Source organism: Cibotium barometz, chromosome 18 (assembly GCF_041138505.1).
Source record: "Cibotium barometz isolate CiBa-2024 chromosome 18, ASM4113850v1, whole genome shotgun sequence".
NCBI lineage: Eukaryota > Viridiplantae > Streptophyta > Polypodiopsida > Cyatheales > Cibotiaceae > Cibotium > Cibotium barometz.
This window is the reverse complement of record NC_141063.1, coordinates 8,528,608-8,556,345: the sequence shown is the minus strand read 5'-3', so window position 1 is coordinate 8,556,345 and position 27,738 is coordinate 8,528,608. Positions and strand designations below refer to the sequence as shown.

Genomic DNA, 27,738 nt, shown 5'->3' with positions numbered 1-27,738 from the left:
CTCTCTCTCTCTCTCTCTCTCTCTCTCTCAACTTTCACTATATATATATATATATATATATATATATATATATAAAACAGACGCCTCTAACGTCTTTAAAAAATACGAGTCTTTCGCGGCGCGTACCATACCTGCCTCGTACCAAACGCCTCTAACAACCTTGGTCTAGGCATAGAGCAACTCTCAACAACAATGATAATAACCCATACCTCACTTATATAGCGCTATAAATAACCATCCAGTCATAAATAGCCAGTATACATGGATTTATTAATAATGATGAGCCTTAGCCACCTAGATCAGCCTGCTTCCTCTAATCTCAGGGCTCCCCTAACCCTGCCAGATCAGACCTCATTGAGGATTAGCTTCAGGTACGTAACAGTTAGGTAGTTAATCATGGCAATATGGTCTATCCTTAGGCTCAAGGGTGTTCCTAGGTATTGAAACTCAATATAGTACATGTTAATCACTGGAGGTTTAGTAGGTTAAGGCTGATTGGTTTTCAACCTTGATGCCACTAAGTCACAGGATTAGCTCCTCAATAAATTACACGTGGAGGTTTTGTAGGTGGCTGATTGCATCTCAAGCTTGATGACTGACACTCAGTTCGATTAACTCTTGACACTCCTGGCAGGACAGTCACGGGCCTGTTTCTATCAACCCAACTTGAAACCACTCCATATTCAAGCGAGCACTGTAAAAATCGTATCAGTTGCAAAGTCAAAATTATCTGAAAATATCAGCCTAAAAGAAAAACCACCATCAATGATTGTTAAGGATTTAAAAAGCTTATAATTGCCTTCCAAAGGTCATATCCAAAAATGGTGAGTGAATCATGAAGCATCAACCTATGTTGTTAGGCTCTCATACATAGTTGATACAAAACACTGATAATGTGTTCAAATATCATCTAACATTTTGATGCAAAATATGGCACCCAAACTTGCTGCCGGTCCATGGCTACCAAATGTAGCAACAAAATTCCCCTAGTATTGCGTTATGGACATACAGCTTTTTGTGTAGCATGCTTTGTCCAACAGAACTGATATTTAGATATCATTTTGGAGCTAGCTCTCCAGGAGGCGGCCGCTGCCTCCCATCAGGAATTGCAAGAAGGCAGATTGGTTTTGATGGCCGTATATAGGGTGCGTCACATATGTAGTAGCCTTTCCTCTCTAGCTGAATGATCTCACCTCGCTTGAGGTTCCGCATGTTGGCATCACCCAGGGCTTGGATCTCCCATCGGGTTGTCGGGTTCAGAACTGAGACGAAGTCATCCTCTTCCTCCAACTGCAAAACAGGTACCTCCCACTTAGCATAATTAGCTGCAAGCAACCTAGCGGTGTTGAAAACAACTTATCAGTAAGCAACATGTGCTACCTTTTTCTTGGTAATAAGGTAGTCCAGTTCAATCAAAGAGAGATTCATAAGCTCGGGGAACTCAGGTAACCACGTAAGCTTTAGCTTTGTGGTCTTCACAGATCCTTCCAAATGTAGTCTTCCCTCCAAACCAACCACACTTCCATTGCCATCCTTCTGCACCATTTCTACTATGGCGTTTCCCCAGTCCATGAGAGTCACCTCCTCTCCTTCTGACACAGCTGCTGCATCAGCAGCTTCCAGCCAAATCTGTTTGGTAAACGTTGTTGCCTTTTTGCCTGCTCCTTCAAACTTCTTGTGCCTTGGAATTATACGGACAAATGGTTGGTCAGGAGCATTTTTCAGCAAAAAGAGCACACATCCATCTTTCACAACAGCTGTGTGTCGTGGACAAACAGGATCAATGATCTTCTTGTTTATAGTCCATAGCTTGTCCCACTCCATCAGATTCAGATTCTTGGAAGCTCCCTACATGAGACAGATTCCATAACTAGGACTGTCAGTCTTCAGGACAAGAAAAGCATTATCAAACATGTAAAAATAGATTGAATACATAACAAGAAAGAGCATACCTGGGACAAAATAAATTGCCTCAATGCTTCAACTGTCAAACCTCTTCTCAGGATACCCCGCACTGTAGGAAACCTAGGGTCATCCCAACCATCCACCTTTCCATTGTCTACAAACCATTGCAGTTTCCTTTTGCTTAATAGAGTGTAAGTCATATTCAACCTGCTAAAATCCCATACATGGACTTTGCGTAATCCCATATCCTCTAGCACTCTATAGTATTGCTCCTGACGATCGTGATATTCACTTGATCGAAGGGCATGTGTAACTCCCTCAATACTATCTACATACGGGCATGCAAAATCATATGTAGGATACACCTTGTACTTCTCACCTACCCTGTGATGGGCCACAGGATTGCACCTGTAATACACAGGATCACGCAAAGATTTGTTTACAGCTTGCATATCAAGCTTTCCTCGCAGACAACACTGTGCTCCCCTTTCAGTTCCAGCAATCATTTCCTTCCACAGAGCTATGTTTTCTTCCACTGTTTGGTTCCTGCACTTGGATTCAATACCATCCATTCTCTCCTTCCGCATCTGCTCCCGTGGAGTGTCATCCACATAGGCCTTGCCTTCCTGAATCAATTTCTCTGCCATTTTCATCAATTCTGGAAAGTAGTCAGAAGTGTATGTCACCGCATCACCCTTGACTCCCAAGGTCTCAAGATCTGTAACAATACTCTCAACAAACTCATTATTCTCTTTTGCAGGATTCGTGTCATCAAACCGAACAATAATCCGCCCATTGTATTTCTGAGCAAAGTACTGATTCAGCAGGGCTGCCTTGGCATGCCCTATATGCAGGTAGCCGCTTGGCTCCGGCGGAAACCTAGTGCATACTTTTCCCATTTCAGCATCTGGCAGGTCAATTTCAAAAGATCCTTCCACTTTCTCCTTCTCACCCTTGACTGGAGCTTTCTCCATGTCCTTGTTTGTATTTCCATCAACTCTACCAGAGCCTTTCTTTGAGACATGTCTGGAAAAGACATCAAAGATTTCTTTATATTCATTCAATAATGAGTTATACCACCGTGCAAGATGTGGAAATTTTGTGGACTTCCGTAAACTTTCCCATCTCTGCCCAGAGCCTGTCAAGAGTGGAAGCAATCAGATGATCACATCAAACACTTGAGAAATACAAAATATAAGCACTATCACGAGTAACATGCAGTAAGAAACAACATAACACTTCATGTGATATATTTATGCAACACAAGGAGCATTTTTCAAAGCAGTACTCACTACCAATTTCCAAGAAGACGGCACTCAATCACTTCAATACCTCCTAAAATGTTGGTTACAGATCCTCCTTGTAGGATGGTGAATATTTTGCCTCTGCACAAGATCCCCAATAACTAGAATGGAGTGGTTACTGCCAGCCATGTACCACGTCTCATTCCAGGGCATGGATTGTGTATACAGGTTGAAAGTCCACCTTGAGCACAAATCCACTGGGCATGCAGACAAGAGAAGGGCTATGAAATCGATGAAAAACCCCACCCTTCCCCACTTCTCAGCCCCAACAAAAGATATATCCACCTTGATGTGTGTGTGTGTGTGTGTGTGTGTGTGAGAGAGAGAGAGAGGGGGGGGGGAGAGAGAGAGAGAGAGAGAGAGAGAGATTTTGCACGAAATTTGAATGTAGCAACATGCAGTCTAAAATGATGACGTCATGTGTTCTTGCTTTTGCTACATTTGATTGGCTTTGCTCGAGCACTAGCCTGCATCCTAGCCATAGTAACATGAAACGTTTCGTCCGTTTCGTCGTTTCGTTTCGTTTCGCCTGTTTGGGACGAAACGCAAAGGTTTCGAAATGACATTTCTTGTATACATATACTAAATTTATAACATATACCAAATCAACTTGAACACTTCTTATATACGTATACAAATCAACTTGAACATAAAAGAAAGGCAACAGGTTCAAAACACTTTCTTCAGCTAAAACACATTTTGTGCCGAATGTCCCATACTTGTGAATGAGCACCGAGTCCCCCCAAATGTCACGCGTATTAGGGGATTTGCAAGGAGCCATGATGGGGAAGGGTTGGGACTTGCAATTGAAGGCTGAAAATTTCAGATGAAATCTGAAATTTCAGAAAATTAGCATGAAAATGCCCAAATTAATGAGAGATTGGGGGAGATAATGTGAAATTCGTGATTTTGGGAGATGGGGTATGAAATTCATGATTTTGGAAGTAGATTTTTTGGTATTTCCAAAATTTGGGTAAGAATAGGAGAAAGAAAGAAAGAAAGCTGTATTAACGTCTACTAGAGGCCGAACTCGACCTATGAGACAAATCAATGTACAACTGTCAATGTCTTCTAGATGTCCAAAAAAAAAAAGGACAAAATGAACTTGAAGTAAACTATGAAAGTATTGAGCTAGTGGGGGGTGTGATAGATGGAGCACTACTGCTAGAGGCTCAGTATGCAACCTATATGCGCAGGGTATAAAAGAATGCAATGCAGATCTGTCTAGCTCCAACCAGTACCAAAATGGGGGTGTTCTTGGAGGAGGAAATAAACAAGTTGGAAGGGAAGAGGAGAAAAGGGAAGGAGGTGACAAGGTAAGAAAAGGAGACAAAAAGGAGAAGGAAAGAGCAGGGGTGGTTGGACCGTGGAGGAGAAAATGAAATGAAATGAAATGTTATATTAACGTCTTCAAAAGGCCATAATGACCTATGAGACCAAAAAGTTACATCATGGTGGATCTGATACAATGTCTAGATAAAAAACCAGAAAATGAAAAATAAAGATGATACTACTGGCACCTAGAAAATGAAACTAGAACTGGAAGGTAAACAAAAACCCTTATAGGGTGTGAATATAGTGAGGGGGGGGGGGGGGGGGGGGGTACGCTATGGAGGTGAGTGGAGTACAGTGAGGGGATACAATATCATATGGGGCGGGAGGGTACACTATGGAGGTGCCTCCATCTCATAATATGTGCTGCATCGGACGCTGGCGGATCTCCTCAATATCCTCTGTGGTCAGCACCCTGACTGGGTGTCCCGCATGTCTCGCAAGAATAATCCTAATCCGCCGCTGCAACCTCCGTCTATGCTGGGATGCCCTCCTCCGTAGTCGTGGGCGTCTGGACCACCCAAGCTCAATCGCACGATCAATCAGTGTACCGCTGGTGTGGGCGGTATCCATGTCCTGCTGCTGCTGTGGTCCATCTGGCGCAGTGATGGCTGAACTAAAGAAGTCTGTAATGTGCCTCTGAGTCTGGCTCTCTGTGCGCCTAAGCAGGCTATCTCTATATCTCCGCAGCTCAAGCAAGAACAATCCCAAACACCTCTGGTCCTGGTACCCCATGACTCTGGAAAGTGGTCCAAAACCCTCTCTGAATAAACAGTGGAAACGACCACGTATCTCATAGTATGCAGTACAATGGCATATATAATGTAGCTCTGTCTCTGGCTCCCCATGGCATACTCGGCATATCCTGGCCTCAGCTGGTATACCTCTATATTGGCCAATCTCAATCTCAAGCTGGTGTGAGGATGTGCGAATCTGACCAATAGCACATCGTACTGCATGAGACAAGTGTACATCCATGTAACCAGGTCTGATCACAAAACCATCTGCTGTGAGCTGAAGAAAATGCTCTCTGTAGAAAGCCATCTTCGTGCCCAGCTCCTCTGTCGGCTGTATCCATGTCCTCCTAATGTCCAGCTGAACTAAATTCTGACGGATGAGTCTGGTAATCTCTGTCAGTGTGAGAGTGAGAGAGGGTGCATCCAGAGAATACTGGAAGGGAAGCAATCTGTCCATGCTAAAACCATGTGCCTGGAACCAAGATGTCATCTGTCCATACCAACAAGCCGTGTCTCCCTGTAAAGCTAACTGTCGGGAGGACTCAAGGGCGAGGCGTGCATATCTGTCTCGGGGGAGATCCCACAAGCCATGTATGTAGGAGACTGATCTCGTAAGAGCCTCAATCACCAGAGGGGCAGCCGCCAGCTCTGCTCGAATAATCTCATGAGGTACCACGGCCTTGGCTCTAATCATCCTAGCAATCATAGATACCAAAGGCCTCTCCATACCTCTCCATCCGCCTGCGCTGTGATGGCCCACTGAAGGTCCCCATATCTGCACTCCATAAAGCATAGCTGATGTCACTAGAGTGTCCAAAAGCCAAAGTTTCGTTCGAGGTTCCTGAAACTGAACCTGCGAACACATCCTCTCCAAACCACCCAGGGCTGCATGTGCTCTAGTCAATCTAGTCTCTGCTGCTCTCCTCATCGAAAACACTGGCCCACTGAATACTACCCCAAGATATGTATATGCATCTGTATACTCCACAATCTCCTCCCCATATGTAAATGTGGGAGCTGATCGCCTAACCCACTGTGGCGTGGTGTTAAACACCATAACCTTGGTTTTGCCAAGGTTGACAGACAATCCACTATCATGTGCAAACTCATGTAAAGCATCCAGATGACGCTGCATACCCTCAGGGGAGTCAGAGATCAACACAATATCATCAGCATATAACAATAGTGGGATCCATGTTCCTGCTAGAAGCTGGGCTCCTCTGTCCCCCAATCTCTCAATGTAGTCAGAAACCTCATCCACATACATACCAAACAATGAAGGAGATAACGGGCAACCTTGCTTCACTCCTATAGTGGAGTGAACCAAAGTAGAGACCCCCTCTGGGGTGCGTACCTGTCCTGCAACAACTGATCTATATAAAGCCATAATCCCCCATATGAGCTCTGTGGGTACCCCCATCTCCTGTAATCGCCTTATCAATCTGGCTCTGGGCACTGTATCAAATGCTTTGCGGAAGTCCACAAAGCTACAATAAATCCGTCGCCCATGCGACCTGCCCTCCTCAAGAATGGCCCGCAGAGTCAAGATGTGGTCAAGAGTAGAGAAACCTCTCCTGAACCCTGCCTGTCCCTCTGCTCGAATGCCCTCTCTCTCTACCCATCTACTCAACTGCTACTCAAGAATGGATGCATACAATCGTGCTAGTGTGTGACCAATCATAATAGTGCGATAATTCCCTGGCTCCATAGGGTCCCCTGACTTGAAGATAGGCACGATGGTGGACCTACTCCAAGTCTCAGGTAAGCCTTCACACATAGCACGATTGAACATCACTGCTAGAAGCTCTGCCAGCATGTCTCTCACATGAATAAAGTGCTCAGCAACCAATCCATCATGATCATATGCTCTCCCAGTCTTCATCCTATCAATGGCCTTCCTTACCATCTCTGCGGTAAAGAAAGTACATGTCTGTGGGCATGGTGCTGGCGGGTCAGGAAAAGGTATCTGTCCAGGAACTGTATATAGAGATGCTGCATAGCTACCCCAGACCTCTGTAGAAGTGATGGCCAAAGCAGGGGAGGACTCATGAAACAAACGCCAAGCCTCCCTCGAATCCTGGCTCAAGAACAGCTGGTATAATTCCTGCTCTAGCTGAGCAAGGAAGGCCCGCTTCTTCCTTCGCACAAGGCGCTGGAAGGCAATACGTGATTGTCGGTGAGTAGTGACTCCCAAAGCAACCTCCCGCTGCAGTCGGGTCTTGTCGCTCTACACTCCTCATCATACCACCTGTTCTGGGGCATACACCGAGAACGCTGTCTCTAGCCAGGCTGAGTATGTGGATAGAAGAGAGAAAGAAGAGAAGGGAAAAGAAAGAGGAGGCGTGGAGGAGAAGATGCGAAGGGCTCAAAGGAGCGAAGAGGCGGCGCGTGGAGGAGAAAAGCGAGAGATGGCTGCAGTTGGGATGCGCGAACGGCAGTAAATAGGGAGGAGAAATGGAAATCGATGGGCAGCCGGGATGCACGAAGAAACATTAGAAAAAAACGTCTGTGGAAAAAAAACTTTCGCTCGTTTTTTTTGACCTAGGCGAAACATTTGGACGAAACATTGTTTCGATGCTCTTGTTTCGTCCTGTTTCGTGACAGAAACGTTTCGCCACGTTTCGACAGGACGAAACGCGTTTTTATGTTACTACGATCCTGGCTGAGGCTGCTAGTACTCAGTACCGTGTTTATCCATTAGAGATGTCCACACGCGCGCGTGCGCAAGCACACGTGCACACATGAAAACTCAATGATGTACATAGAGAGAACAAGCAAAACCAACGGGCAGCAACTGAAACCGATCCTGTCAAGTGGGAAGACTCCGTTGGACACCCACACGCGTAATAGCACAACTTTATACCACAATTTGAAATGGACAACTTAATACAACTTGAAATTGAAATGAAAATGAAATGGAAAGATGGACACCAGCACTGGGGCCAGAACGGGCCGACCCCCCCTCAATATATGATATATTTATTGGGAGTATTTAACAAATACAATGCTCCATGGGTTCCAAGAACCGGATGATGTCCATGTACATATGAATACAGTACCAAACAAATATGCTCGAAGTCGACGTTTGAAGTAGATACTCAAAGCAAAACGACCACTAGCGTGGTCCAATCTCTACGGTCCTGTGCTTTCACTGGACTCCGCGAAGAGCGCCTCACTGGTGTTCCGAGACCACGCACAAACAGGCGCTCTCGTACTAACGCCTGGCTCTAAAGATCTCAGCACCTTTGGACCGAGGTTCTCCAATAGAGCTTGGACTACCCGGCACCGAACGGGTGTTACCGAGAGGAATGAATCCCTTATCAGACTTAACACAAAGTACTTTATTTAAATCTGAAAATTCACTTACTTGTGGATGGCAGAAGGAAATCCAATACCCATGTGTGCAGTTATTTGAGAGAAACACCAATTGTAGCCACTTGAAGACGGAAGACGCCGCCTATGGAAAGGAAGTGCAACCTCTTGCCAAAAAGGGAGATGGAGTAGCCACCTTAGTAGAGGTAAAGTCTTGTTGTAGGAACACAGCTACCGACAGAAGGAACAGCACCCATACATGTAGGGTACAGTCGCCTGAGGGAGAAGAAATAGGGTGTGCTTGTATACAGGGTACAGCCGTCACCTGCAGAGAAGGAAAAAGGTATGTGATAGGCGTAGCCACCTGCTGGGGGCACAGCCGCTGGGGGCACAGCCGCCTGTGAGAGGAAAGGGAAATAGCCACCAGTTTGCAGAGTATAGCCGCCGGTTGGAGGAGGATACACAGCAGCCTGCGCAGCATACAGTCGACTGTATGAGCAGTAACGCAGCAGTTCGTGTAGAGTCGCTGCCTGGTCATACAGATACGCAGCAGCCTGGGAGAGAGAGTACACAGCCTGCAGTGCAGAGAGTACAGCGCCCGTTGAAGGACTAGCGCAACCACCTATAGCCTATAGAGCCGCCAACAACGATGGAGGAGGAAGCATCACTCAAGAACATGCGCCGGCTGATTGCAGAGCACAGCTGCCTTTGAATTTTGCTCAGCCGACAGCAAGCGATGGAGCGCAGCAAGAACGGAAGGTGATGGAGGCGCACAAAATCATATCCCCAAGGGTGGTCGTGGGGCTTCTTTTATTAAGGTTGGAGAGGGAGAAAACAAATAGTGATTTGGCTGGGCCCCCCACGCTTGCATGTGGGTGGCCAGTTCCAAAGGGGTGTGGTAGGTGACCATGCCCACTCCCACACACACTTAAGTGGGGCTCCCCACCTTGGCCCCTAAGTGGGTGCCCAAAGGGGGTGCCCACATTTAAGTGAGTGTGAACAAAAGACCTTATAAATCAAAAGGTTAGAGATTAAGGTATTAAATTAACATGTGCAATATACTAACCACCTGTTCACATGCACCAAAACTTGTCAGAAGACACAGCAGACTTCACGACTCACTGGCACGCGTCCCCGCTCAGTAAGTAACACATCAAGCAGGCAAACACAAAAATACATGTCATGTGAAAACAGTTTCAAACATGCAAAACATGTGTGCATGTGCAAATAGTAACATGGACATATCTCCCGTTCATGGAACAAGTACAAAATATCTGTCGGCACAAAAATGGCACGACATAAAACATAAAAACCTGGTCTTCCTATGGAGTGACAGTCCCATAGGTAAGACAAAGTTCGAGGCACGAGCCTCCCTATGGAGTGACCCCATAGGCAAGACACGGCACGAATACTGGCTCTTCCATGGCGTGACAATCCCATGGGTCGAACACAATCCAGGTCATACACGGGTGGCACCAGTCTGGCTCCCGTCCATACGACACCATCCTGCTAACACACGGGTGGCACCAGTCTGGCTCCCGTCCATGTCAGCAAAATACTGGCCTCTTCACATGAGACACCGGCCTGACCTCAAGTGAACGAGACTCAAAATCTGGAGATGGACCAAATGGTCGGCCAATTGGTGACATCCCCTCGGGCTTCTAAAGAGTTGTCCTCAACTGAAAAGCCTCAAGATATGCCTGCAAACAACTGTGGGTAGTCAACAAAATAGTCCTCATTTACCCACTTGGCATCAATAGGCAAATAATTCTTAAACTTCACAAGGTATCTCCTGGAACGCTTTCCTGCAAGTAGCTTTCTCTCCTTGTGGAAAACAATCTGTTCTGGCTGGAGGATTTCCTCAAGCTCTTCAATCTCTGGCAGATCTTCTGTGACAGGATCATCAGGATCTGGCCCCACATATTTCCGAAATAGACTCACATGAAAAGCATTGTGAATCTTCCAGTGACTAGGTAAAGCAAGCCTGTATGACACTTCATTGATCTTCTGAATCACCTTGAAGGGTCCATAATAACGAGCAGAAAGCTTAGGATATGATCCTTCTCGTCCTGGCCTCTTCCGAAGCCTAGCCTTCTCAAATTTCAGCAAAACCCAATCACCTTCTTTGACTTCCATATCCCTCCTATGCTTGTCAGCAGCCATTTTATGCTTATCCTGAGATCTTGCAATGGCTGTCCGCACCTGACCAAAGGATACATCCAAGTCACGAACATATTCATCAGCTGCAAAAGAATGTTCTTCCCACGCGGACCTTTCGGACAGCCAGGCAGGTGGCAGGTGCTTACTTGCAGAAGGAGGTGGTTTCTCCAGGCTTTGTGGTTCCGGATTCAGAGGGGGTGGTTGACAGGTTTCATCAGGTTTCCAGGACTTGTTTGTGCACCGTAACAGGTGTTGATCCTTGTGAGCAGTGTGATGTCTCTGTGACTCAGAAGCAGTATGGTTCATTGATCTGGTTAATGGACACCAGATTGGACGAGAGCTTCCTGATGAGGCAGTTGAGCTCATGGTTGCAGATGTCTCTTAGGGAGGCAGGATTGCGTTTCCTGTGGTTTCTGCGGCATGCGAAGGATAAGGGACTCTTGTACACAGGAGGGGGATTGTTGGATGGAGTCCGACTCCACAGTTGGAGTGACTCAGTTTGGGGAGGAGATCCGGACACGAGGAGAGCCCAGGAGCAGTTTTACGGAGCAGGAGGAGGCTACATTGCAAGTTTGGGCTTCCACTAGAGGAACCCATGGTCATCCAGAGGCACTTTGTTCGTGAACAGATCGTTGCTGATGACATCTTGCTAGAGTTCTGTTCGACAGAGGACAGTACGGTGGACCTCTTCACGAAGTCGCTCTCTCAGGATTTGCTCAGGCGGCACCCCAGCTCCCAGTGGTTGGTTACACAGCCAGGAGCTGAGAGGGGGTGTTAGAAGTCATCTCCTGTCTAGATTTATACACCAGGGCCTTTGTTGTGGGTGTGCCCGCCCTTATCAGGTGTTTTATCATTTTTCCTCACTCCCCGTATTTTTTTCCTATTTTTTTCCATTTTTCTGTGGCATGGGAGGCAGTCTAGTTGTGGGCAGGAGGACCCTAAGCCTGGCCGACTGCATCTGTGACATGGCCGACTGCAGTGCATGAGTCGTGGGACTCTACTGGTGCTGGCCGACCCATTCTGATGCTGGCCGACTGTGATTATCCAGTCGTGGAGGTTCCTGTGTCCAGTCGGCTGCCCTACAGCAGGCCGACTGCTGATGTGGGGGCATATATATAGGCCCCCAGCCCCATACCACTATTTGTATCATATTCGGGATCTTCTTGTGTATATCAGAGCAGAGTTACACGCCTACATCTCTCTTTCTCTTGTGCTGTTTTTTCTGCCTGCGTTTTTGCTCGTGTTCCCAGATCTGGTCATCATCTCCGCTGCGTATTCTGACAGGCTCTTCAGCAGGAAGTTCTTCAGGCTGGGAAGGAGATATCCTCAGAGGACATGGCCATAACGTTGCTGTCACACTTGCCCTCTCAGTACTCAGCATTTTACTGGTCTTTGATTACCAGTGGCAGGCTCAGCACCATCACGTGGGAGGAGCTTGTGCCCATGGTCTTGGACCAGGAGGAACGATTCACGAACCCTCCTCACGGTGGAGGTTCAGAGGCCTTAACTGGCCAACGGTCGAAAGGCCGTAACACGGGCAAAGGAAAGGCTTCATCGGAGAAGTCTTCTGAGAAGAAGTCCGTTACTGACCGCGAGAAACTAAAGGCAGAGAGGACCTGTAATGATTGTGGCGAGAAAGGACACTATTGGAGGCAGTGTCCCAAGCGGAAGACCGAGAAGGGTGAAGATTCCTCAACAGCAATCATGAAGACTCCGGCTTTTGTGCACCTGGAAGTGATGGACACCGATGTTTCATTTTCTTCAGGTAGGGAGGAGGTTGGAGGATTCTCCGCAACGAATACTCGGGAGTGGATTCTAGACAGTGGTGCTTCCAGGCACATGACTCCTTCCCGTTCAGATTTACAGGATCTCTGCAAGTATTCTGGTCACATTCTTACTGGGGATACATCCACTATCCCAGTTCACAGTGAGGGCAGGATGGAGATAGTTCCCGATGGCAGAGGGGGGAAGCATTCCTCCCAAGTGTTGTATGTTCCGTCACTTGGTTTTCATCTGTTGTCAGTGCATCAGGTTTGCAAGACTGGCGTACGGGTGGAGTTTGATGAGCATTTTGTTGCTCTCCGGGACAAAGCAACAGGCCAGGTGGTTTGGGAAGGCGGAGTGGAGAATGGAGTTTACAAGCTTTCAGCACAGGATTGGGCTTTCCACTGGAGGAACCCATGGTCATCCAGAGGCACTCTGTTCGTGAACAGATCGTTGTTGATGACATCTTGCTAGAGTTCTGTTCGACGGAGGACAGTACGGTGGACCTCTTCACAAAGTCGCTATCTCAGGATTTGCTCAAGCGGCACCCCAGCTCCCTGTGGTTGGTTTCACAGCCAGGAGCTGAGAGGGGGTGTTAGAAGTCATCTCCTCTCTATACATATACACCAGGGCCTCTGTTGTGGGTGTGCCTGCCCTTATTAGATGTTTTCTCATTTTTCCCCACTCTCCATATTGTTTCCCCATTTTTCCTATTTTTTCTATGGCTTGGGTGGCTTCCTTGTGTTGGCGGGAGGGCCTTTGAGCTGGCCGACTGATCTATGTTTTGGCCGACTGTACCTTCAAGTACCCGACCCCATATCTGTTCAGGCCGACTCAGGACAGCTGGCCGACTGGGTGTATTTGGTGGTCGTGGAGGTTCAGGGCCAGTCGGCTGCCTTTAGCACAACCAACTGGGTATTTGGGGCCATATAAAATGGCCCCATGGCCCCCATTCCATTTTGTATCATTCCAGGATTCTTCCTTTGTGTATATAGAGCAGAGTTACACGCCTCTATCTCTCTCTCTCTTATGCTGTTATTTTCTGCATTGCGTTTTGCTCGTGTGTTCCCAGATCTGGTCATCATCTCCGCTGCATATTCTGACAGTGTTTTCCTTCTTTTATTCTTTAATATTGAAATTCAAGTATAAGGTACCTGATAACATATTATTTTCTCAAGTTGTTGCCTCACCACCCATGCTATTTCACATTCACCTTGCTTCTTGTATGTGTATTTTTTGGTTGTCAAGGGGATACACTAGGTGAACAGAGTAAGCAAGAGGTTTGTTTTTATGAGTGCTTGGATGTTGGGCCTCCCAACTTGAAATAAATAGAAGAGGGATTAGGGCTACGTATGTGTGCCTACAACGATCTCTCAACCAGCTTTGGCCTGTAAATCTCGATGACTCTTTAGTTTGTGGACCTTACTGGAAGAGCTGGCAAGCTCACCTTTGAACCAGATGGGGAGCACCCTGGCTAGACCAACATTGGGATAAGCTAGCTTTGGTGTCCTATACCATGAAAGACCATAAAGCTTTGTGCTAAGCCAAGGCCTGAGAACATTGTCCTGATTCCCAGCTCTTGGATCCTTCGTTTCCACCCAAATTGCTTCTTCTTGCTGCGATGCCATATCCTGTGTCCAGCCTTTTGTGACCATCTTGCCATACCCTTTGGCTTTTCCTCAAAGAGTCAGTTAAAAGGGGTTTCTTGATTGCGAATTTTCTTCCTTATACCCTCTAAAGCACTTATCATACATTGCTTTTAAAAGTTGAAAATGTTGTTAAGGCACTACATGTGGGGAGGACAGCGTAGTACATGGGAGCCATTTTTCCTTACACAGACGTTTCTTTTTTTCATATTTCTGACATGCTGTTATCCATGGATCATATTGACTCATTCTTAGTCTCATCAACCCTTTCAGTCATTCGCGCGAGACATTTAGTACTCTCTCTCTCTCTCTCTCTCTCTCTCTCTCTCAAGTATAGCCTGCATGTTCTTTCAAACTAACAGCTTAGTTACAAGCCAAAAACAAAACCATGCTGCTTGCGCATTCATATGGCACAATTCCTGCAATCAAATCTCAAAAACTCCTTCACATGAATGAATGTGCCTACAAGATCACTATTCTGATCAACCCACAAGGAAGAAAACATATGTTGACAAAGTACCGGCAAGGCCTGCCAAAATGACAATGTCTGCAATGCTGAGGCTGTTGCAAACCAGAAAAGTGTGTGACGTCAAATAACTGTCAACGTGTGCACATGCCTTCTCAAAAGCTGCTCCAACTGAAAGGGCTGGGGAGTAATCAACCCATTCATCCACCTGCCCAAATGGAAAACAATTCTGAATCACTTGGTCTTCAGAAGGAAGAGAAGACACTGCTTTAGAAGCTACAAAATTCAAGCTGAACAAAAGCATAAAGCAATCAGGAAATTAAACTCACAAAATGGAAGCTAAGTTAATTGCTTGCATAGATCAGTTGCTAAGCTAACCTAAGCGATTGACAAACAGAGACTATCATTGCTCTTAAGTACAGACCTTTGGAGAGTAGAGCATGCTAGCAATGCTACAATTCATGCAACAGACACTCTTCAAGCTATCTAAAAACCATCCAGCCCCCAGAGCTACAGAGTCTTCTGTGCGCCATCTTGAGGAAGCTCAATAAATCCAGAATATTTATCACATTCTAGGGCAAAAAGATAAGGAACGAGTATGAGTTTCAGTATATTCATATACTACAAAAAGGTGTACATGTCTTGTGGGAATATGTGAATATGACGTAGAAGCAAATAGAGATCACACAAGAGAGAGTAGAGAGCCAAGAGAGATCCAACACTTGAGCCAGAAACTGAAATGTATCGAATGAATTATGAATGAACAATGTCCATGCTTATATACATATCTGTAGAGCCAATCGGCCTGTAGGACTAGAGGACAAATGTCCACGACTGATAAAAATGCCTAAAATGACCTTAAAAATATCAGAAAATTCCCTAATGACATCAAATAAATATCAAGGTAAAAAGGAGTAAAAGAGAACTGGAGATGACATGTTAGAATGTCCAACACCTTCTCTCAGCTCCAACATGGAGGTCCGACTCCCATACGGGTAAAGGAGCTGATCAATAGTATCTCGAGAAAGAGGTTTGGTGAAGAGATAAATAACGTTGTTCTGAGAAGGACAATACTCCAATGTAATGATGCCATCAACGACCAGCTCACAAACAAAGTGAAAGTGGACCTCAATATGTTTGGTCCTACCATGAAAGGATGAAGTTCGAGCCAACGCCAAGGCACTCTGACTGACCATAAGAATACAGATTGGAGAATCCGAGAGTACATGAAGATTGCTCAACATCTGGAACAACCATAACTCACAACAGGTATCCAGATAAGCACGGTACTCAGCCTCAATAGAAGATAATGAAACTACTTCTTGGATCTAAAGGAAATAAGACCGGAACCAAGAGTGAAGCAATAACCAGAAGTGGATCATCGAGTATCCTAATCACCTACCCAATCAACATTAGAGCATAGTCACAAGGAACGGGGGACGATAACGGGGGACGGGGACGGGGACGGGGACGGGGGACGGCCATAGGTAGGGAACCGGGACGGGAACGGCACTCAAAAAATACCTTTTTTTTTAGTTTTTCTACTCTACACTTATTCTACTTTGGAAGTACTTTGGCCAGATAGCATGAGACGATTCTGGAGAAGGTTGGCACACTGCCAACCAGGCTACATGCATATGCGGTGAGTTATTATAGTATATACACCTACTGCATATGGGCTGTAAATTTTGGGTCCGTTGCGGCGCGCAGTTTCACACCAGCCTACTTGGGGGAAGGTGCGGAGGGGGGTGTGAGCCCCTCTCTGCACGGGGTCCGGCCCCCGGCCCAAAGGGCCGTTTACGCTAAACTCCATGCGTAAGGCCCAAGGCCCAAGCCTCAAGGTCCAAGCCTCAAAGGCCCAAGGCCTCCCCAAACGGCCAAGCCAAACAGCCAAGGCAAACGGCTAGAAACGGCCCCGCAAACGGCTAGAAACGGGCAAAAGAAACCAGTCTAACTGCACAGAATGGCTCCCTGCGGTCCCCCCACTGCCGTCCCCGTTCCTACTGCCGTCCCCTTCACCGTCCCTTGTGAGGGACGCCTCCAGGGGGACGTCCGACCGTCCCCTGCCGTCCCCGTTCCTGAACCGTCCCGACTCGGCGTCCCTCCGTTCCAACAGTCCGTCCCTTCCGTCCCCTGTGACTATGCATTAGAGTATCCAACAAGCCCAGTGCCTCCTCTGAAAGAGAGACCAAAGTCCAAGGTACCAAATAAGTATCGGAGAACCCTCAGACCGGCCTGCCAATGAGAATGTCAAGGAGCGGAAGAAAACTAATTGAAAACGTTGGACTCTGTAAGAAATGTCAAGCCTGGTGTAAGTCAAATAAATAAGAGAACCAACAAGCCTCCGATACTGTGTACTCTCCTCAAAGAGCGGAGAGGGGTCATCACGGGAGAGCTTGGAGTTAGGATCCATCGGACAAGAAAATTAGAAATTGGACGGCACTCGGTCATTCCAAATGTCTCCAGGAGCTACTGCAAATATTTGTAATGGCTAAGAAACACTCCATTAGAAGACTAATAGACCTCCATCTAGAGTTGTTTCCGTACGGCGTACGATGGCTTATCGTACGGAATACTGTACGGTATGATACCATACGTACTCTCTAGCTAATAACCATGCATATACTTATCAACCCAACCACCCCCGAGCCCAAGGGTGCACACATAAATACAATGAAGTATCACATATCTTACCTTAGCGTCCCATACCACCAATAGATATGACCACTCTGTTAGAAGTCATCTCCTGTCTAGATTTATACACCAGGGCCTTTGTTGTGGGTGTGCCCGCCCTTATGAGGTGTTTTATCATTTTTCCTCACTCCCCGCATTTTTCCCCTATTTTTTCCCATTTTTCCGTGGTGTGGATGGATGCCACATGGTTGGCAGGAGCCCATGGGGCTGGCCGACTGCACCCCATGGCTGGCCGACCTGTTTTACACAGTCGTGTAGGTGCTGGTGGCTGGCCGACTTGGTTCTTCAGTCGTGGAGGCTACTACTGCTGGCCGACTGCCTTGTGCAGTCGTGGAGGGCCTCTAGCACAGGCCGACCGCATCTATGGGGCATATAAATATGCCCCATGCTCCCCACTACTCTTTGTATCATATTCAGGATCTTCTTGTGTATATCAGAGCAGAGTTACACGCCTACATCTCTCTCTCTCTTGTGCTGTTTTTCTGCCTGCGTTTTTGCTCGTGTTCCCAGGTCTGGTCATCATCTCCGCTGCGTATTCTGACATGGTATCAGAGCCCTAGGCTCTAGATAGGTCTGAGGATTTGTGTGAGCAAGAGGGGGACTGTTTTGTGGCTGATTGGTGGACTGTTTGGGACTGTTCAGGAAGAGGAGAAGCAAGAGGACGGCGGGCTGATTTGCTGGATAGCCACCTGCAAGTATTAGTTCTTCTTTGTTCCCACCCACCCACCCTTTTCAGAGTACATCCCCGCAATGGCAGATCTGTTTGAGATGGCCGAGAGGCATGTGAAGATCCCGACACTCCCCACGTTCCCGGTGGACCGTCAGTTGGACGGGAGCAACTACAGCATATGGAAGGTTATGATGGAATCTGTTATGGAGTCTTACGACCTCACTGATTTCGTCGTTGTTGGGGTTCCACGGCCGGAAGTAGAGGAAGGGGAGTTACCGTCGATCCGAAAGGACTGGGAGGCTCAGACACAGATGTGGGATCGTGTCAACGCCAGGGTCCGTTTGTTTATCTTTCTCAACTGCACACCGTAGGTAATCAATCATGTAAAGCATATGACGCTGGCCAGAGGTATATGGCAGCATTTGGCCTCTCTTTACAATAGGGTATCGCCCATGAAGAGGATTTCCTTGGAAGTACAGACGCGGGTTATGAACCCTGCAAAGTCGTCAACGATGCGGGAGCATATTAACAAGCTGCAGGCTCTTCAGCAGGAAGTTCTTCAGGCTGGGAAGGAGATATCGTCAGAGGACATGGCCATAACGTTGCTCTCACACTTGCCCTCTCAATACTCAGCATTTTACTCCTCGTTGATTACCAGTGGCAGGCTCAGCACCATCACGTGGGAGGAGCTTGTGCCCATGGTCCTGGACCAGGAGGAACAATTCACGAACCCTCCTCAGGGTGGAGGTTCGGAGGCCTTTACTGGCCAACGGTCGAAAGGCCGTAACTCGGGCAAAGGGAAGGCTTCATCGGAGAAGTCTTATGAGAAGCAGTCCGACGCTGACCGCGAGAAACTGAAGGCAGAGAGGACCTGTAATGATTGTGGCGAGAAAGGCCATTACTGGAGGCAGTGTCCCAAGCGGAAGACCGAGAAGGGTGATGACTCCTCAGCAGCAATCATGAAGACTCCGGCTTTTGTGCACTTGGAGGTGATGGACACCGATGTTTCATTTTCTTCAGGCAGGGAGGAGATTGGAGGACTCTCCGCAACGGATACTCGGGAGTGGATTCTCGATAGTGGTGCTTCCAGGGACATGACTCCTTCCCGTTCCGGTTTACAGGATCTCTTCAGGTGTTCTGGTCATATTCTTACTGGTGATACGTCCACTATCCCAGTTCACAGTGAGGGCAGGATGGAGATAGTTCCCGATGGTGGCAGAGGGGGGAAGCATTCCTCCCAGGTGTTGTATGTTCCGGCCCTTGGTTTTCATCTGTTGTCAGTGCATCAGGTTTGCAAGACTGGCGTACGGGTGGAGTTTGATGAGCATTTTGTTGCTCTCCGGGACAAAGCAACAGGCCAAGTGGTTTGGGAAGGCGGAGTGGAGAATGGAGTTTACAGGCTTTCAGCACTCTCTCTCCCAGGTCCTCAGGTTTGTGATGAGTGGCAGTCTGGTAATGGCCACTCAAGTGTGGATACGCTGCAGGTGCGGGCTTTCCGGTACCAGATGGTGGATAGCTTGCCAGTAGATTGCAATAGTTGGCAGGAACTTTCCAGTACTGATGTTGGTAGTTCTTGTGTTCATCAATCAGAGGAAGCTGAACAGGTCACTTATGCTCTGATGTCTCGTAGTGTTCGGGACATAGAACCTCCAGTAGATGAGGATGTTCTTTCCACGGGGACCTTTCGGAAAGCCAGGCAGGTGCTTACTTGCAGAAGGAGGTGGTTTCTCTAGGCTTTGTGGTTCCGGATTCAGAGGGGGTGGTTGACAAGTTTCATCAGGCTTCCAGGACTTGTTTGTGCACCGTAACAGGTGTTGATCCTTGTGGACGGGAGCTTCCTGATGAGGCAGTTGAGCTCATGGTTGCGGATGACTCTTTGGGAGGCAGGATTGCGTTTCCTGTGGTTTCTGCGGCATGCTAACGATCAGGGACTCTTGTACACAGGAGGGGGGTTGTTAGATGGAGTCCGACTCCACGGTTGGAGTGACTCAGTTTGGGGAGGAGATCCGGACACGAGGCGATCTACTTCAGGCCCAGGAGCAGTTTCACGGAGCAGTTGGAGACAGTCATCTTTTGCCTTGTCGAGAACAGAGACAGAGTACCGGGCTGTTTGTGATGCTGTTTGTGAGGTGGTGAAGATGCAGAGGTTGCATTGCAGGTTTGGGCTTCCACTGGAGGAACCCATGGTCATCCAGAGGCACTTTGTTCGTGAACAGATCGTTGCTGATGACATCTTGCTGGAGTTCTGTTCGACGGAGGACAGTACGGTGGACCTCTTCACGAAGTCGCTCTCTCAGGATTTGCTCAGGCGGCACCCCAGCTCCCAGTGGTTGGTTTCACAGCCAGGAGCTGAGAGGGGGTGTTAGAAGTCATCTCCTGTCTAGATTTATACACCAGGGCCTTTGTTGTGGGTGTGCCCGCCTTTATGAGGTGTTTTATCATTTTTCCTCACTCCCCGCATTTTTTCCCTATTTTTTTCCATTTTTCCGTGGTGTGGATGGATGCCAGATGGTTGGCAGGAGCCCATGGGGCTGGCCGACTGCACCCCATGGCTGGCCGACCTGTTTTACACAGTCGTGTAGGTGCTGGTGGCTGGCCGACTTGGTTCTTCAGTCGTGGAGGCTACTACTGCTGGCCGACTGCCTTGTGCAGTCGTGGAGGGCCTCTAGCACAGGCCGACTGCATCTATGGGGCATATAAATATGCCCCATGCTCCCCACTACTCTTTGTATCATATTCGGGATCTTCTTGTGTATATCAGAGCAGAGTTACACGCCTACATCTCTCTTTCTCTTGTGCTGTTTTTCTGCCTGCGTTTTTTGCTCGTGTTCCCAGATCTGGTCATCATCTCCGCTGCGTATTCTGACACACTCTAGGAGCACTTATCTCTAGCTTGAAATGGTAAGAGAGTAGACACAATGCTGTGCACAAGAGAACATCCCTTGAGTGTGCCCCATGCCCCTATTATATAGGAGGGCCCTCAAGTGACTCTTGACTCTCCTTTTCCATGTGTGACCCTTGGTTGCCTGACCTTTACCTAAACCCAAGGTTAGACCTGACCCTTGCCCCACTAGAGCATGTTCCGATGCTCCCATGTTCACATGCCTAGGGTGGGTTAGCCTCCTAGTATATGCACATATAATGTGCACATAACACAACTTCGTCTCCTTTGCAAGGTTAGCTAACAACCGTGTGTAGGGTGTTCTCTCTATTGCTGACCGTGCGGATTACTGTTGGGGCCTATCCCGACATCTATTCATTGCTCAATACTAACCATTGTTTGGAAAGGGAGGTACCCCCTGTTGTGGTACTTGGTTTTGTGAGTGTGTGCATCTAGGGCTCCAAATTAGATCGGCTGGTTGCGCGGGAAGTGATGCCCCGCCCCTTGAGGTTGATAGTACTTGTAAGTAATAACTCAAATTATAATATCCAAGAGTGAGATTCTTTTTATTAATTGTAAATTTTTGGTTGATAGTACTTGTAAGTAATAACTCAAATTATAATATCCAAGAGAATGTGAGCCAGTGATCAATAAATCATCAACATATAAGACAATCAAGCAGAACAAAGCATCCTGAGCAAAGATATAGAGATTGCTGTCTGCAAAGCATCTTTGGAATCCAAGGGAAAGAAAGAATGCATCAATCTTATCATATCATGCCTTGGATGCCTATTTCAAACCATAAAGGGCTTTGTGCAATCTGTACACCTTACCCTCATGTCTAAGAACCTGAAAACCTTGAGGTTGTTCAACATACACCTCCTCATGCAAGTCACCATTAAGAAAGGCAGACTTGACATCCATTTGGTAAATTGGCCCATACTCATGAGTAGAAAGAGCAAGAACTATTTGGATAGTGGTATAACAGCAGTACAAGTTTCCTTATAATCCACACCCTCAATCTGAGAGTACCCCTTCCCAACCAATCTGGCTTTGTGTTTGTCCAAAGATCCATGAGCATGAATTGTCTTAGCAAACCTTTGGTTGCTCCTCAAAAGGTTATTTGACCCAAAAGAGTCCTAGACTAGTGATTCTACTCCCTAGGGAGTGAATGAATCTACCATGAGCAAAGTGTACCTTTATATAGGCCTTGGGAACCCTCATGGATTGACCAACCTACTGTCAACCAGGTCCTTGGACAAATAATCCTTCTTTTGCTGCAACCGACAAAAACACGTTCCCTTTATGAGCTGGTTGACAGTGTTAGCAATCATCTCCTGTCTGTATATTACACCAGGGCCTCTGTTGTGGGTGTGCCTGCCCAGTTTTGGTGTTCCCCCATTTTTCCTCACTCTCCATTTATTTTTCCCATTTTTCTGGGTGTGGTTGGACTGTCCGTTGTCTCCTTTTGCTGGCCGACTCGGTAATGCTACCCGACTTGTCATCTGCAGACCTGGCCGACTCTTGGGACCTAGCCGACCAGGGTTTTGCTAGTCATGAGCACTCCTGATGCTGTGCATTCTGACATGGTATCAGAGCCCCAGGTGGCTTGAAGCTTGGAGACAGTGGACATCGAGGGTTTGCTGATTTGAGGTGCTGATTGGAGATTGCTTGGGCTGTTCGGGACTTGGAGATTGGGTAGAAGGCAGCCATCAACGTTGGACAGCCACCTTGCATATTATTTGCAGCCCCTTCTTCTTTTTTCCCACCCACCCTCCCTTCACAAGACCTTGAGATGGCAGACTTGCTTGAGATGGCTGAGAAGCATGTGAAGATCCCAACACTCCCCACATTCCCAATGGACAAATAGTTGGATGGGAACCACCACGCGATATGGAAGATAATGATGGAGTCCATTTTGGAGTCTTATGACTTAGCTGATTTCATTGTAGTTGGTGTTTCACGGCCGGAGTTGGAAGACGGGGAGTTACCCTCTATACGGAAGGAACGGGAGCTCAGGCATAGTTATGGGATGGAGTCAATGCCCACATCCGTTCTTTCATATTCCTAAATTGCACACTACGAGTGATCAAATGTACATCAAATCAGACCAAATAGTGACAAAATCAGCATCCATGTGGTACAAATCACGAATGGTAGACACATCTCTATGAGAGGCAACCGAGATAGCTGCTACATACGGCTTTCGTGACAATGCATCTGCCACTACATTCTTCTTTCTTGGGGTGTGCAAGATCTGAAAATGAAACATAGAGAGAAAGTTGGTCATCCTCATATGCTTCTCTAACAATTTAGTTTGGGTAAGAAAATACCTCAAACTCTGATGATCTATCTTTGCAGTGAAATCAGCTCCAAGAAAGTAATGTTTCCATATGGTTAGTGCATGAATTACAGCCAAGAGCTCTTTCTCACAAATCCCAAGAGAGCTATACATCATGCAGTCTACGGCTCTCGTAAGCCACAACATGTTCCTCTTAATTTACGACACCTCCTATGCAGTTTCTAGATGCATCAATTCCAGACTGAATGGCTTTTGTAAATCCGGAATGATCACCACTAGACACGTGTAGGTGCATCTTTCAATTTGAGGAATGCACCTCTCTCAACATCAGCCCATTTAAATACAGCCGCCTTCTTCGTCAAGTCATGCAAAGGAAAAGCAACCTATGCGGACTACTGAATGAACCTACGGTAGTAAAAGCATAGCCTAAGAAAACTATAGATCTCATGCATCGATCTTAGTTCAAGCCAATTCCAAATTGTGTCAATCTTTGCAAGATCAATCTCTCTTTGGAAACAACATGCCCAAGATAGTGTCTCTGGCAAAAAGAACTCGCTCTTCTTTGCATTTATGAAGAGTTTATGCTTACGGAGTTCTTCAAAAACAATAATCAAATAAGCTCTATGCTCTTCTTAGGTCTTTGAGAAGACTAAGATGTCATCAAAGAAGACACCTCTCAATTTCTTGTACCCACGGAACATGCCCATCATTCTATTGAATGTAGCTGGGGCATTCGTAAGACCAAAGGACATAACAAGAGCCCAAATGTTGTCCTAAAAGAGGTTATATATACATCTTCAAACACTACATGCACTTAATGATATCCACTCTTGAGATTAATTCAGCTAAAACATGACAATCCATCCAACTTGTCAAGAATGTTGTCTATGCATGGGATCGAAAACCGATTCTTGATAGTGACCTTATTCAAAGCTCTATAATCCACATATACAAAAAGATCCATCCTTCTTTTGAACCAAGAGAGCAAAGAGCTTGGTTTAACCAAACCCTTCTCAAGAACATTTACTTACTTCACGATCTCCTCTCTTTGGGATGCACTTATACGATAGGTTAGCCTATTAGGTGGTAAGCTACCCCGACACAAGATGAATGCGATGATCTTTCGAATGTACGGATTGCAACTCATTTGGTCACTCATCAACAAAAGAATCATTGTACTCTTGCAAAAATTTCAGCTTATCGTTACTAAGAGTATTTACATGCACATTCGTTTCGTCAACACGATCCCGTACAAAATTCAAGTACGCAGAAAAATCCTTTTTTCATTACTTTCTTAATTTGTACATGAGATACAATGGGAATAGTATCATCCTCTTCACCAACATCAATCACATGCTCTCAGTCTTTATGCATGAAGGTGATCTTATTGGTCTTGTAAGCCTTGCGCGAATCAATGCGTATGTGCCAAGGCTTTCCAAGTAATACATCACAACCATTCAAAGGCGCTACAAGAAATTTTTCATGATCCAAATAGTATTGAATGTGCATGGATAACTTGCAAATGATTAGCGTAACCTACACTAATTACCGACAAAGGCAGCTCTTGCTTCACATACCCAAAGCACCGGCCACTTGTGTAGATACAAAGTTCTCAGTTGCACAATCGTGAAACATAAACAAAGCGAGCTGCTCCTGGATCATTTTTGACTAGGTGGCTATTAACTAATTTGCACGCTTGGGACAGCCCTCTCTACCTTGGAATGAGGGTTCAGCCTTGTTGGATCGACTCAACTTAAGTTCCAATTACTCGGTGGTGACTGCAATTAGTTGTTGTTAGGTGTGACGAGAATACATTTGTAGTCCCGCTTTGTACATGGGTTGTAATCCCAATTGAACCTTCTCTTCCTTTCCGCTTCTGGAACATGCATAAATGGAGACACCTCCAAAAGCACTTCCCAAAACTTATGCACATATGCATTCACCATTTCCACTTCATTCTGCTTCATCCAATCCCACTTCATTGTTATCTCATTTAATGCATTGAGAGCAAGAACTGGGTATAAAACCTTTGCTTGAACTCTTTCCATGGTCTACCATGAATCATGATTTGGGAAGAGCTTCTCAATAAGCCACCAATGTGCAGCAATACCTTTCATAAACATACTTACATGCCAGTTCATGGATTTTTTAGTGAAATCCTCATCTCACTGAAGGCAATATCAATTGGGTAATAAAAGCAAGTGTCTTTAATACATCATATTCTCCATAATATGTATCAAACTTAACAGATTTGTCTCCAGCTTTGAAGTCACGAGACTTTGATGCATTAGCATGCATCTCAATATGTTTTCTTGTGTGCGTGTCCATTTGGACAGCCCTGTAACTGGCATCATTTTGGAAACAAAAGGTAATTGGTAATTCAAACAGCAAAGAAACATGTGCCCTGGAAGTATGAGGCATGACTGGACCCTCAACATGCATTGGTGCATTCTCACCCTAACTTCTCCATCACAAGCACACTAGGGGGCATGAGTAGCATGAGAAAGAGCAGAATACCTGCACCAATAGAAAATTACAGCCCATGTTGCATGTGTTGTGAATGCACAATTTCAGCCGACAATGGTTCAAGTGAGTGAGTGCAAGTTTTTAACCGGCATCTCTATGTTCTCACAATCAGCAGTCCTAAACTAAATACAGTATCCTTTCATTTTTTGTCAAGAGTTACCTCAAACTCTCTACTTTCCACAAAAAAAGAAGGAAGGCTAGCAATGTGGAGGAGACGATGCAAGGAAAACAACTAAGGAGAGTGGCCAAAGGACACTTTGGCTTGCTTTATATCTGCAAACAAACAATCACAATTCACAGAGGTCTCAAAGGCAACTAGCTATGTGTTATGCCCCCAAAAAACTAGCAGTACCGATAAGGTTATGCAAAATACTTAAAAGCTGATTGCATACTAGTAAGTACTAGAAATTTGGCTAGTGTAAAAGCTGAGTACACCCTCACCTCACATCTATATAAGCGAAGATTTACGCTCATTAATGGATACCTCCGTAAGGATTGAGACCCAAGGAGTTAAGACCCAGATCAGGCCCTGTTTTGGCTCAAGCCTTAAGCCTGCATGCTGGCCTTTGGTGGCTTGGGTAAGGATTAGGTGTTGGCCTGGCCTCATGCATGGGGGCGCTCCCATGTAGCTAAGGCTGGGAAATGAGCAGGCTAGGTCCTCCTTAAAGGTCCTTGAACCTTTCTGCAACTCGTCATACTCAGCTCTCGAGAGTCGTGACCAAACCCACACAATAGTAGTAGCTGGCAAACTTAGCGTTTCTCATTATTCATTCTTTATCATTCCTACTAGACCATGCCTAAAAAAGAATGGGAAGCACCCTGGCCCTATCACTACAATACCTGGCTAGTTGCTTCAATTGTAAGCGTGCCATAACAAAAAAATGTTTTGAAGGAGAATGTATGCATTATAAAAATAGCAAACTAGATCAAACCTGAGCAGCAGATATTGGATCTTTGCCATAGAATCCACCTACTCTACCGAAGTACCTGAGCAAAGTGCTGGCACCATGCAACTTCTCCCTGTAGCAAACCAAAGAAAAGCTTATAAAAAGCACACAACCATCGACCAAACCTACTTTTACTTATTCTCAGGAAACCTTTCCTGCAAACCTTAATCCTACACCTAACTGAACGCTAGCCTTAACCGAACCTTCCTGATACAAATGCTGGGCATCAGAACAAAATTTCTACAAACGGTAACCCTAACCGTCGCCCTCACCTTGCCATTTCTTGATCAATGATGGGAGAAAGATCTTCATTACAAAAATACAACAGTGGTAGAAAGACCTCACCCTAAGGGGAAAGAGAGAAATGGAACAGCACCACTTGCAAGAGAAGGGTTTGAAGCAAGCGAGAAACCTGCCGCTGCCGCTGCTGCGATGACTGCAAGGGGGATACCATCAGGAGAATGGAAAAGAGTCAAGTCTTCTTTCTTCCCCATCCCTTTCGTCAGAACCCCCTGCAAAAACATCAAAAAACAGGCAAATTTCCCTGTTTTCCCACCAAAAAGCCAACAAATATGCGTGTTCTCGCAGCTGACTTCGACAAACTGTGGCTGCTGATGATGATACTGGTTTTGACAAATCACAGCACATGCAAAACTTAACCCAAGCTTACCCCGTGGAGATGACCTCAAGCGCACAGCTGAAAAAAGGTCGAGGTAGGCAATAAACTTGATAAATCAGACACTATTGACCAACATCTGGCGAAGTAGTGGGCGGACAATCTAAGCTGTGCCTGCTAGTCTGTAAAGAGCTGCCTCTCTAAAAGGTGGAGGGTTACTGGAAAGTAATAGCAGGTAATTTCCTCTCCCTTTTTTAAAAAATATAAGCATTCCAATTTCCTCACATCTTTTTCAATACAAACATTTCATTTTTAATTAAACAATGATTGTACAAAATTATTCTCATGATGATTAATTTCATTTCCTCAAACCATATGGGTGCTAACTTTTCTTTTGCGCCTTCCTATGCAAATTTTAGCCTTCTAAGTGTGCATGTCTTTCTCAGCCTTGGATATCACATGACATGCTCATTTGC

General features: G+C 46.2%; 1 protein-coding gene across 2 annotated transcripts; it reads right to left on the bottom strand.

Moving 5' to 3' along the window:
- Positions 1 to 766: 766 nt before the first annotated feature.
- Positions 767 to 27,527, bottom strand: LOC147628881 (glutamate--tRNA ligase, cytoplasmic-like). 2 transcript variants are annotated; one of them, XM_086812053.1, is made up of 7 exons: positions 27,317 to 27,527; positions 26,992 to 27,158; positions 26,632 to 26,719; positions 14,681 to 14,834; positions 1,953 to 3,043; positions 1,381 to 1,848; positions 767 to 1,290 (listed from the first exon to the last, which is right to left on the bottom strand). In XM_086812053.1, exons 2-7 carry the CDS (start codon positions 27,138 to 27,140, stop codon positions 1,057 to 1,059), a joined length of 2,184 nt encoding a protein of 727 aa, XP_086668179.1. In that variant the 5' UTR covers positions 27,141 to 27,158; positions 27,317 to 27,527; the 3' UTR covers positions 767 to 1,056. The 2 variants fall into 2 exon arrangements, with proteins under 2 accessions (XP_086668179.1, XP_086668178.1); XM_086812052.1 differs by lacking the exon at positions 27,317 to 27,527 and having other exon boundaries at positions 26,992 to 27,309.
- Between the last annotated feature and the right edge of the window lie 211 nt (positions 27,528 to 27,738).